This window comes from Oryctolagus cuniculus, chromosome 1 (assembly GCF_051225735.1).
Source record: "Oryctolagus cuniculus isolate XC-2025 breed Fujian yellow rabbit chromosome 1, ASM5122573v1, whole genome shotgun sequence".
NCBI lineage: Eukaryota > Metazoa > Chordata > Mammalia > Lagomorpha > Leporidae > Oryctolagus > Oryctolagus cuniculus.
Window position 1 is genome coordinate 9,226,204 of NC_142867.1, and position 12,608 is coordinate 9,238,811.

The following is a 12,608-nucleotide window of genomic DNA, read 5'->3' on the forward strand; positions in this document are numbered from 1 at the left end:
AACATGGGGTCTTCTGGATGTCTGTTCTTTCTGAACCAAGAGACAAACATGCAGTTTCCTGTAGTCTCTGCGCATCACTTACTGTTCTCAGAGAACACGGGGGCCTCTGCATGGACAGATAAAAGAAAGGTGCAAAAATCATAATCCTAAAAGCAAACTATTCCAAACTTAGCATTTCGTTGGCACTTGAATACACTTCTGGAGGACTGAGCAGAGTGTTCCCTCAGGCTATCATCTTGTGTACACTAAGGGAGGTGTGCAGATTCACACTGACGAAAATCATCTATCCTGCCTGAGGAAGAATGGCTGGAAGCCAGGTCTTGTGACCTCCCACAGGCCTCTGTGGGCAGAACTCACAAGGCTCATGAGGTACAAATAGCCCTGGGCTCCTGCTTCTCCACATTGCCTGCAGGAAGAACCATCCTTCACAGTTCTCTAAAGCTGAGAGCTCAAAGCAATGAAGCTGCTGGTGCCTCTCCTGCTGGTCGCTCTGGCCCTTGGCTGCTATGAGGGTGAGTATCATTTGTAGTGAGTATGGTAAAAGCCTTCTCTTCACAGCAAGTGATGTTATTTGATGTGGGAATACGATCTTTGGTTATTTTCTTTCCATGTTCCACCTAATGTTTGATGTGATCTGGAATACATTCAACAGTCAAGGTTATTATGTTTGCAAAGTGAGCACAAAATCTCGAAAGAGAGAGAAGTTAAGTTCTGCACAAAAAGTTCTTCCAGATCTGCCCACAATTTCTGGTAGGGCAAGAATGAGATAGAGTCCCCTCCATTCATTCTTGTGAAGGATTTTCAACATTCTGTAAAACAGAAGACAAATCACTGTTTACTGCAGAAGCTTCAGATGCATGGGAAGAATGATTCTATCTCTTTGAAGTTTAATTTTTAGTTCATCTACATCTAATGGCACAATCTGAGTTCCTCCTGTTTAGTTTCAGAATATCCCCACCTCACATGGTAGTTCTTTCACACACTTTCCTCCCGATTTTCTCTCATTGCTCCATCTATGATAAGAATCTGACACCTCCCTTGTCTTCCAAATTGGATCATCCTAAACTTTTTCATCTCCAGAATCCATGTCTGCTAAGCTGTCACTCAATGTGCAGACACACGTGAGCTTTCTCAAATTCTTAAAGGGTATTTCAGCAAAGGTGAGAAGCCCTGGAAAATAGTGGATGCATATTAGAAAAAAACCAGAAACTGAATTAGTGTGGAAAAAACTGCTTTTCTGGTCTTACTTCTGTTACTCGGTATGCAATTTTGAGGTAATCACAACATCAAGGGTTTTCCATTGTTATTAGGATAATTACAGGTTGCAAAGAAGGAACTCTGGGGATCTTGTTTTGTCTAATATCAGAGAGCCCTGGGCAGAGGAAAGACCTGTCACATGTAAACTGTATTTCCATTCTTGTTCTCCAGCTGATGCAGCAGCCTGTCCAGCCTTTGTTCTTGATAGCGTAGGCTTCTTATTTGATCCGAAACCTGTTTATCGACAAAAACTAGCAAAATACGATGCACCTCCAGAAGCTGTTGAGGCGAAATTGCAAGTGAAGGAATGCACGGATGAGATTGACAAAGGAAAAAGAGCGCTAATTGCAGCAGTGCTGGTAATTTCCTTCTTCTTTATGCATATAGGTCCTGTTTGGTCACAACACAAGGCATGAGGTCTACTAGCTGTTCTATGGGGTGCCCAGGGGGCAGAACACCTGCCTTGCTTATGTCCTCAGCATTGGGTTGATGATACCAGAACACCTGCTAAATTAAACTCAGCTACACATGGCATCCTGGGGTCCTGCATGCCGCTCCTCATATACCATCATCCTTTGTTGTACTGATCAGGAAGACATCCTGAGATCCAATAAAGGATGTTGAAAGCTCAAGCTCTCATTCCTCTCTGCTTTTGAGCTGTTCTGAGGATGAACCCCACCATCCCAGTGCATTTAGTCACTTTGGAGTCTTGCGTGAGGGTACTGGGTGTGTTGGACAGTGAGCCAGACTGAAAGGGGGAGACTGGACCTATTCTCTGTTCAAGCATATTGTGGTGGTCTGGGATTCTCTCCCAGCTCCTGAATATCCAGGAGCCCACTCCTCCCCCTAACTCCCTTTATGTGGATGTGCGCATTGCTGCTTTGTCTCCTGCAGTTTCCAATATATCTCTTTATTAGAAAATCTGATGGTAGAGATGTCTCTTATCCTGCCTGATCCTGCTTTTAGATAGTCAGTTCAGGTGCAAATGCCCATGAATGTTGTAGCTTAGTGCTGAGAGATTCATGAGTCCTGAAGCAAAATTCCCATGGAGACTTGAATCCACACCCATATGGGATGCTGGCACTGCTGGCTCCTTGTCTTGTTCTTAATGCTACCCCTTCCATATGAAACTTGACCTATACACTTGGGTCCTCTAACCAGAATGCAGGATCTCATCCACCATGGCCTTGTCTAAATATGATCAGAGTCGGTGAACTCAGGGGGCTTCCATAGCCTTGGCAGCTCATGACAAGAGCCTAGGGTGATTACTGATGCCATAAACAAGAGTGCCAATTTGTTAAGTCAACAACAGGAGTCACTGTGCACTTACTCCTCATGTAGGATCTCTGTCCTTAGTGTGCTGTACATTGAGATTTAGTGCTATAACTAGTACTCAAACAGTATTTTTCACTTTATGTTTCTGTGTGGGAGCAAACTGTTGAAATCTTTACTTAATGTATGCTAAACTGATCTTCTGTATATAAAGAGAATCGGAAATGAATCTTGATGTGAATGGAAGGGGAGAGGGAGTGGGAAAGGGGAGGGTTGCGGGTGGGAGGGACGTTATGGGGGGGAAGCCATTGTAATCCATAAGCTGTACTTCGGAAATTTATATTCATTAAATAAAAGTTAAAAATAAATAATAAAAATAAAAAAAGAATATCGCAAAAATCCTAGGTACGGATTCAAATTTTTTATATCCTAATAGACAGATTTTTAAATTTGTTGGGTAGGACCTTTTGGAGGTCCCCGTATATTTTACCTACTTTGGAAAGGTTGTCACCTAATGTGTCTTGTTTGTGAAAATTTCATCGGTTTATGCCATAATTTCTCATACACTCTGCTTTTTTTTGCTTTCTAATTTTACGTAATGTTTTTTGAAAGCAAAATTTCAGTGACTCCTGGGTTGTGGTGACCTGTTGTCTCTAGGAGCAGAATGAATAAACTCAGTTTTTCTCTCTCTCTTCTTCCTTTCTTTTCATTTTTAGACCAAAATAGTGAAAGAATGTGCCTTGTGAAATCTGGACATCATTTGACTGTGGTTTCATCGTCTCTACTGGATAGCCTAATCGAGTGTAAACTGTAAGGGTTTCAACGTCTTGCTTAATAAATTACTTTCCCTGCACTTCTCTATGTGTCTACTTATTACTTACAGGCAGGGTCTTGAAATGGGGATCTTTAAATCTCAGATTTTCCTTTGAGGATTAGCAATGATCAATTGCAGAGAGCCAACATCTTGTCACAATTGCATCCTGAGGTTCAGGCATCAATAAAGACACAAGGGACCAGCAACTGTTCTGTCTTACTTCCCAGATTTCCCATTCCCATGACCATGAATCAGAGTGATGCAAAAGAGTAAAAAGTAACTCCAACAACATTGTTGATCTTTTATTCAGAGACACTGAAGCCTCAAAGACTGTCCAGTCTCATGGTTCACATTCTGCAGAAGTCCTGATGTGATGTCCTGGTCATCTACAGAGTCATCCTGCATAGGGTCACTTCTACAATAGTATTTGAACCTATGCCATGCCCAGTATTCATTCATTGCCAGTTCTCACAATTTGATATGTATCTTCAGGTGTAAACCCCCACCCGAATCCTGATTCCAAGCACTCAGAGAGCTCATCAGTGTTGACCAGCTAACCAAAACCCTAACATTAACACTTCCTCTTAAACATCTTTCACAATCTCCATCAAAAGGAGTTACATGACACCTAGACAATTCTCTTTAAGAACTCACTAAATCGTGTCTTAAGAAAGGTTTGAAAACTGAGTGTCCCTTTCCTGCTGTTCCTTCCACAAGTCCCTCCAGGCTAATGGACCCCTAGACAACAAGTCATCTGACTTAGAGAACTGTGAAATCATCATCAGGTTCTGGCTTGGTTTCCTCTGGCAGTTGTAATAAACTACCAATACTTTGTGAGAAGAAGATCTCCAAATTGCAAATGGGATTCTCTCTGTAATTAGCCAGAATGACCAGATGCCATATGTTCCTAAGAGTTTCAAGTAAGAAGACTTATGAATAACATCTATTTTCAAGGATAATAATGAATGAATAGTAAGATCTTGCACACTAGTAGTAAGATCCTTATATAGTGAGCATTCCTTTCTTTTTTTTAATTTCTTTTTTTTTTTACAGAAGATCAGTTTAGTATACATTAAGTAAAGATTTCAACAGTTTGCACCCCCATAGAAACACAAAGTGAAATATACTGTTTGAGTACTAGTTATAGCATTAAGTCTCAATGTACAGCACATTAAGGACAGAGATCCTACGTGAGGAGTAAGTGCACAGTGACTCCTGTTGTTGACTTTACAATTTGACACTCTTGCTTATGGCCTCAGTAATCTCCCCATGCTCCAGTCATGAGTTTCCAAGGCTATGGAAGCCTTTTGAGTTCTCCGACTCTTATCTTGTTTAGACAAGGTCATAGTCAAAGTGGAGGTTCTCTCCTCCCTTCAGAGAAAGGTACCTCCTTCTTTGAAGACCTGTTCTTTCCACTGGGTTCTCACTCACAGAGATCTTTCATTTAGGTCTTTTTTTTGCCAGAGTGTCTTGGCTTTCCATGCTTGAAATACTCTCATGGGCTTTTCAGCCAGATCGGAATGCCTTTAGGGCTGATTCTGAGGCTGGAGTGCTGTTTAGGATATCTGCCATTCTATGAGTCTGCTGAGTATCTCGCTCCCCATGTTGGATCCCTCTCCCCTTTATTTATTCTATCGGTTAGTATTAGCAGGTACTAGACTTGTTTATGTGCTCCCTTTGACTCTTAGTCCTTTCATTATGATCAATTGTGAACTGAAATTGATCACTTGGACTAATGAGATGGCATTGGTACATGCCACCTTGATGGGATTGAATTGGAGTCCCCTGGTATGTTTCTAACTCTACCATTTGGGGCAAGTGAGCTTTCCTTTCTAAAAGTATTTATGTTTTCTTTTTATAAAGACATGTATTTATTTGAAGGACAGGGAATTACAGATAGAGAGAGGGAAAGAGAGAGACAAGAAGAGAGGGAGAGTAAGATAGAGAGAAGCTGATTGATTTCCAACTTACTCCCCAAATGCCCATTATCGACGCTGGGGACATCTGTGAAAAAGGAACCCAATCTAGTACTGTGCATGCAGTAGGAACCCAACTACTTAAGCCATCACCAATGCCACCCATGGCCTGTATGCTCAAGATTATGTAATAAGGAAGCAGAGTCATGTGCTGAATTAATTCACTTTGGTTTTTTTTTTTTTTGTGGAAAAGGCACATTTTTTGTGAGTATATGTATTTATTCATTTGGGAATGAATACATTTCTTTAACGTTAACATTTTGCATTATTTAGTGTGTCAAAAAACTTCAGCATATTTGAGAATTATTGTAGCTAAACTCTTTATTACTGCTTTCTTCACAGGAACAATAATCTGAACACATCTTCAACCAGATCATCTTCAAACAGAAAACCTGTTATATAAATTATGTTCTATTTTGTGCTATAATCAGAATACTGTCCTGGTGAAATCAATAGATAACAAAAAGCTGCACACAGTATTCCCATGTTTGCCATCAGAGCCCACAAGTATGTCCTTGAACTTATCCCAGAGTGAAAGGAGATGACACGTAACAGGCACGCACATTACTATTGCCCAGGATCTTAGATTACACTTGCCAGAAGGCCTCCTTATGAAATGGGACAGCACGCCACAGGCACACAGGAGAGTGGTTCTGCTCTGAGAGCGGCTGGACTGCTGAGGCAGGAGCTTCTGCAGCTCTCTGGTGTCCCAAGCACAGGGGAGGCTGTGCCAGGTCACGGAGCACTGCACACTCTGTGTCCCAACCACAGGGGAGGCTGTGCCAGGTCACGGAGCACTGCACACTCTGTGTCCCAAGCACAGGGGAGGCTGTGCCAGGTCACGGAGCACTGCGCACTCTGTGTCCCAACCACAGGGGAGGCTGAGAGGAGACAGCACACACCGAACATCTCGCTCCGAGCATGACAGAGCGGTGCTGACACTTTAACACGTCTTCACGGTTCTGTAAATTGAGAGTTTCTTCGCTTTTGGCATTCTACGTTCAGTGTCCGTTGGCTCCCTCTGAGAGTATCCGTGAAGGCTCCGTGAGTGTGGCAGTGAATAAGTAAAAGAGGGCAGGTGTGGGCTCCAAGGCCAGGAGGGGCAGATCTTGCTCGAGCTTCTCCACCCTGGAGATGGAGATTATTCCGTAGGCGTGGAGCAGCCAGTGGCTGAAGAGTGGCGCATTTTCTTTTAATTCCAGTTTTCTCCAAAACTATTTGAAACCCTCTACTAGTAATTCAGTCATACATTTTCACACATATTTACAATTAATTTCTTCCTACAGATTCAAATTGCCATCTGATGTTGCCTCCTTTCAGCCTACACTATTTTCCTTAGTGTTTCTGTTTTTAACTTTTATTTAGCAAATATAAATTTCCAAATTACAGTTTATGGATTAAAATGGCTTTCCCTCCCCATAACTTCCCTCCCGCCCGCAACCCTCCAAACTCCTGCTCCCTCTCCCATTTCATTTGTATCAAGATTCATTTTCAATTATCTTTATATACAGAAAATGAATTTAATATATATTAAGTAAAGATTTGAACAGTTAGCATCCACACAGAAACATAAAGTATAAAATACTGTTTGAATACTAGTTATAGCATTAATTCACGTTGAACAACACATTCAGGACAGAGATCCTACATGAGGAGTAAGTGCACAGTGACTCCTGTTGTTTGACTTAACAAACTGACACTCTTGTTCATGGCGTCAGTAATCTCCCTAGGATCTTGTCATGAGTTGCCAAGGCTATGGAGGCCTTTTGAGTTCACTGACTTCGATCTTATTTAGACAAGGTCATAGTCAAAGTGGAAGCTCTCTCCTCCCTTCAGCCTTTTTTGATGGCCCGTTCTTTCTACTGGGATCTCACTCGCAGAGATCTTTCATTTAGGTCTTCTTTTCTTTTTTTGCCACAGTGTCTTGGCTTTCCATGCCTAAAATACTCTCATGGGCTCTTCAGCCAGACCCAAATGCCTTAAGGTCTGATTCTGAGGCCAGAGTGTTGTTTAGGACATCTGCCATTCTATGAGTCTGCTGTGTGTCCTGCTTCCCATGTTGGATTGTTCTCTTCCTTTTTTATTCTATCAGTTAGTATTAGCAGACACTAGTCTTGTTTGTGTGATCCATTTGACTCTTAGACCTATCAGTATGATCCATTGGGAACTGAAACTGATCACTTTGACTAATGAGATGGCATTGGTACATGCCACCTTGATGGGATTGAATTGGAATCCCCTGGCACATTTCTAACTCTACCATTTGGGGCAAGTCTGATTGAGCATGTCCCAAATTGAATATCTCCTCCCTCTCTTATTCCCACTCTTATATTTAACAAGGATCACTTTTTAGTAAATTTAAACACCTAAGAATAATTGTGTGTTAATTACAGAGTTCAACCAGTAGTATTAAGTAGAACAAAAAATACTAAAATGGTAAAGTATTAAGTTGTTCATCAACAGTAAGGACAAGGGCTGATCAAGTCACTCTTTCTCATAGTGTCCATTTTATTTCAACAGGTTTCTTTTTTTGTTTTCGGTTAGTTGTCACCGATCAAGGAGAACATATGCTATTTGTTCCTCCAGGACTGGCTTATTTCACTCAGCATGATGTTTTCCAAATTCCTCCATCTTGTTGCAAATGACCGGGTTTCATTGTTTTTGACTGCTGTATAGTATTCTATAGAGTACATGTCCCATAATTTCTTTTTTTTAACTTTTATTTAATGAATATAAAATTCCAAAGTACAGCTTATGGATTACAATGGCTTCCCCCCCATAACATCCCTCCCACCCGCAACCCTCCCCTCTCCCACTCCTTCTCCCCTTCCATTCACATCAAGATTCATTTTCGATTCTCTTTATCTACAGAAGATCAGTTTAGCATACATTAAGTAAAGATTTCAACAGTTTGCTCCCACACAGAAACATAAAGTGAAAAATAATAGATGATATTTTAAATGATGATGAAATCAGATCAGACCTATTGTCATGTTTAATCCCAGTGAGAGTCAAGTTGGGAATTGATAATTTCTTCTTCTTCTTTTTTTTTTTTTACAGAAGATCAGTTTAGTATACATTAAGTAAAGATTTCAACAGTTTGCACCCCCATAGAAACACAAAGTGAAATATACTGTTTGAGTACTCGTTATAGCATTAAATCTCAATGTACAGCACACTAAGGACAGAGATCCTACGTGAGGAGTAAGTGCACAGTGACTCCTGTTGTTGACTTTACAAATTGACACTCTTGCTTATGGCCTCAGTAATCTCCCTATGCACCAGTCATGAGTTTCCAAGGCTATGGAAGCCTTTTGAGTTCTCTGACTCTTATCTTGTTTAGACAAGGTCATAGTCAAAGTGGAGGTTCTCTCCTCCCTTCAGAGAAAGGTACCTCCTTCTTTGAAGACCTGTTCTTTCCACTGGGTTCTCACTCACAGAGATCTTTCATTTAGGTCTTTTTTTTTGCCAGAGTGTCTTGGCTTTCCATGCCTGAAATACTCTCATGGGCTTTTCAGCCAGATCAGAATGCCTTTAGGGCTGATTCTGAGGCCAGAGTGCTGTTTAGGACATCCGCCATTCTATGAGTCTGCTGAGTATCTCGCTTCCCATGTTGGATCACTCTCCCCTTTATTTATTCTATCGGTTAGTATTAACAGGTACTAGACTTGTTTATGTGCTCCCTTTGACTCTTAGTCCTTTCATTATGATCAATTGTGAACTGAAATTGATCACTTGGACTAATGAGATGGCATTGGTACATGCCACCTTGATGGGATTGAATTGGGATCCCCTGGTATGTTTCTAACTCTACCATTTGGGGCAAGTCAGCCTGAGCATGTCCCAAATTGTACATCTCTTCCCTCTCTTATTCCCACTCTTATGTTTAACAGGGATCACATTTCAGTTAAATTTCAACACTTAAGAATAACTGTGTATTAATTACAGAATTAAACCAGTCATATTAAGTAGAGCAGACAAAAAAAACTACTAAGAGGGATAATGCATTCAGTTGTTCATTAACAGTCAGGGCTATGCTGATCAAGTCACCATTTCTCATAGTGTCCATTTCACTTCAACAGGTTTCCTTTTTGGTGTTCAGTCATTTGTCACCGATCAGGGAGAACATATGGTATTTGTCCCTTTGGGACTGGCTTATTTCACTCAGCATGATGTGTTCCAGATTCCTCCATTTTGTTGCAAATGACTGGATTTCGTTGTTTCTTACTGCGGTATAGTATTCTAAAGAGTACATATCCCATAATTTCTTTATCCAGTCTACCGTTGATGGGCATTTGGGCTGATTCCAGGACTTAGCTATTATGAATTGAGCTTCAATAAACATTAATGTGCAGACAGCTTTTTTTTTGCCAATTTAATTTCCTTTGGGTAAATTCCAAGGAGTGCGATGGCTGGGTTGTATGGTAGGGTTCTATTCAGGTTTCTGAGGATCTCCAGATTGACGTCCATAGTGGCTTTAGCAGTTTGCATTCCCACCAACAGTGGGTTAGTGTCCCTTTTCCCCCACATCCTCGCCAGCATCTGTTGTTGGTAGATTTCTGTATGTGAGCCATTCTAACCGGTGTGATGTGAAACCTCATTGAGGTTTTGATTTGCATTTCCCTGATTGCTAGTGATCCTGGTCATTTGGATTTCCTCTTTTGAAAAATGTCTCTTGAGGTCCTTGGCCCATCTCTTCAGTGGGTTGTTTGTTTTGTTGTTGTGGAGTTTCTTGATGTTTTTGTAGATTCCTGTTATTAATCCTTTATCTGTTGCATAGTTTGCAAATATTTTTTCCTATTCCGTCGGTTGCCACTTCACTTTCCTGACTGTTTCTTTTTCAGTACAGATTCTTCTCAATATAATGCAATTCCAATGGTTAATTTTGGCTTTGACTGCCTGTGCCTCTGGGGTCTTTTGCAAGAAGTCTTTGCCAGTGACTATATCTTGCAGGGTTTGTCCAATGTTCTCTAATAATTTGATGGTGTCGGGTCATAGATTTAGGTCTTTAATCCAGGTTGAGTGGATTTTTGTGTAAGGTGAAAGGTAGTGGTCTTGCTTCACGCTTCTGGGTGTGGAAATCCAGTTTTCCCAGCACCATTTATTGAATAGAATGTCCTTGCTCCAGGAATTGGATTTAGAGCCTTGATCAAATACAAGTTGGCTGTAGATGTTTTGGTTGATTTCTGGTGTTTCAATTCTGTTCCATTGGTCTATCCATCTGTTTCTGTGCTAGTACCATGCTGTTTTGATTACAACTGCCCTATAGTATGTCCTGAAATCTGTATTGTGATGCCTTCGGCTTTGATTTTGTTGTACAAGATTGCTTTAGCTATTTGAGGTATCCTGTGTCTCCATATGAATTTCTGCATCATTTTCTCTAGATCTAAGAAGAATGTCTTTGGTATTTTGATTGTTATCGCATTGAATGTATAAATTGCTTTTGGGAGAATGGACATTTTGATGGTGTTGATTCTTCCAATCCATGAACATGGAAGATTTTTCCATTTTTTGGTATCCTCTTCTATTTTTTTCTTTAAGATTTTGTAATTCTCATCGTAGAGATCTTAAACGTCCTTAGTTAAGTTTATTCTAAGGTATTTGATTGTTTTTGTAGCTATTGTGAATGGGATTGATCTTAGAAGTTCTTCCTTAGCCATGGCATTGCCTTTGTATAGAAAGGCTGTTGATTTTTGTGTATTGATTTTATATCCTGTTTCTTTGCAAAACTCTTCTATGAGTTCCAGTAGTCTCTTAGTAGAGTTCTGTGGATCCTCTAAATAAAGAATCATATCATCTGAAAAGAGGGATAGTTTGACTTCTTCCTTCCTAAGAACCTGGCTGATTTTCCACTGCTCTCTCAGGCCATTGCAGAGATCTGGATCAGAAGAAGAGCAGCTGGGACTAGAACCGGTGCCCATATGCATGCCGGCGCTTCAGGCCAGGACTTCAACTTGCTGTGCCACAGAGCCAGCCCCCCTCCTACTCAATTATAATAGCAACCTCTTATCTTTCTGATGTCTCCAACATACTCTTTTCAAGATGTGATACAATTGGCCGCATGTCTAATTTTCAGTTATCTTCTTTAAGTATCTGAAAGAAGCTAGATATAGGGATCAATTATTTATTTCTCTAAGAGAATATGAGCTCAGATTTTTAAGCTCATGCTGCTTTAAGCACAATCAAAGATCAGTGCTGTCTACCACCCAAAGTCACTACCTCCATTCTCCTCTAGGTGACTAGACTATTTCAGATACACCATAGCTCCAGGAGTATCAAGAGAGCAGCTAGGCTACTGTGCTATTATCTAGGCTATGTTGGCACAGTGGATATGAGACCTGGCATCTTCCCTTGCCTGAGTGAAGCTCGGAGCAGGAAGTGTTTCCTGATCTGCGTTACAGCAAGAGGTATGGGGCAAACTGTGCAAGAGCGGTCAGAAACTATTTTGCTGAGTCTAAGTTAATAACTCCTATTACTCACATGCCTTTTATATAGCTTTTAGTTCTTCATGTTCTTCATAAGTGATATTAGACTGTGAATTATCTCTACCCATGTTTGTGAGACGTTGGAGCCCTCACAATTTCTCACCGTGTCTACTGGCTGATATCACTCATCAGATTTTCTCTTCCTGGAATGAAAATGTGAATCCATGCAATGTGTCAACATCACCTGCCTTGAACGTACCCGAGACAGGACTGAGGCTGGTGAAAACAGGGAGGAAATTATTTTCACCATGCAAGTCTCTGTAAGTGAGATATTTAAGCCATGTTGTATGGGAATTGAGTGGATAAAGTGGTGATGGAAAGAGAGACAGGGAAAAGAATATTCTTGTTCACTGTGCATCAGCATGCAAGTGAAACATACCAGATCAGCTGTCACACAATGAGAAGTTGGGGGACAACATGGGGTCTTCTGGATGTCTGTTCTTTCTGAACCAAGAGACAAACATGCAGTTTCCTGTAGTCTCTGCGCATCACTTACTGTTCTCAGAGAACACGGGGGCCTCTGCATGGACAGATAAAAGAAAGGTGCAAAAATCATAATCCTAAAAGCAAACTATTCCAAACTTAGCATTTCGTTGGCACTTGAATACACTTCTGGAGGACTGAGCAGAGTGTTCCCTCAGGCTATCATCTTGTGTACACTAAGGGAGGTGTGCAGATTCACCCTGACGAAAATCATCTATCCTGCCTGAGGAAGAATGGCTGGAAGCCAGGTCTTGTGACCTCCCACAGGCCTCTGTGGGCAGAACTCACAAGGCTCATGAGGTACAAATAGCCCTGGGCTCC

The 12,608-nt window shown here is 41.1% G+C and overlaps 1 protein-coding gene across 1 annotated transcript; it reads left to right on the forward strand.

The window, feature by feature from the left end:
• The first annotated feature begins 390 nt into the window (after positions 1 to 390).
• On the forward strand, positions 391 to 3,382 carry LOC138846266 (secretoglobin family 1D member 2-like). Its single transcript, XM_089302857.1, has 3 exons — positions 391 to 512; positions 1,429 to 1,616; positions 3,246 to 3,382. Exons 1-3 carry the CDS (start codon positions 458 to 460, stop codon positions 3,273 to 3,275), a joined length of 273 nt encoding a protein of 90 aa, XP_089158983.1. The 5' UTR covers positions 391 to 457; the 3' UTR covers positions 3,276 to 3,382.
• The last annotated feature ends 9,226 nt before the right edge of the window (positions 3,383 to 12,608 follow it).

Excerpts from the sequence above, each read along its gene's own strand:
- LOC138846266 (XM_089302857.1), top strand. The coding sequence starts at position 458 with ATGAAGCTGCTGGTGCCTCTCCTGCTGGTCGCTCTGGCCCTTGGCTGC. Across the intron at positions 513-1,428 it reads GGCCCTTGGCTGCTATGAGG|CTGATGCAGCAGCCTGTCCA; the intron begins GTGAGTATCATT and ends CTTGTTCTCCAG. Across the intron at positions 1,617-3,245 it reads CGCTAATTGCAGCAGTGCTG|ACCAAAATAGTGAAAGAATG; the intron begins GTAATTTCCTTC and ends TTTCATTTTTAG.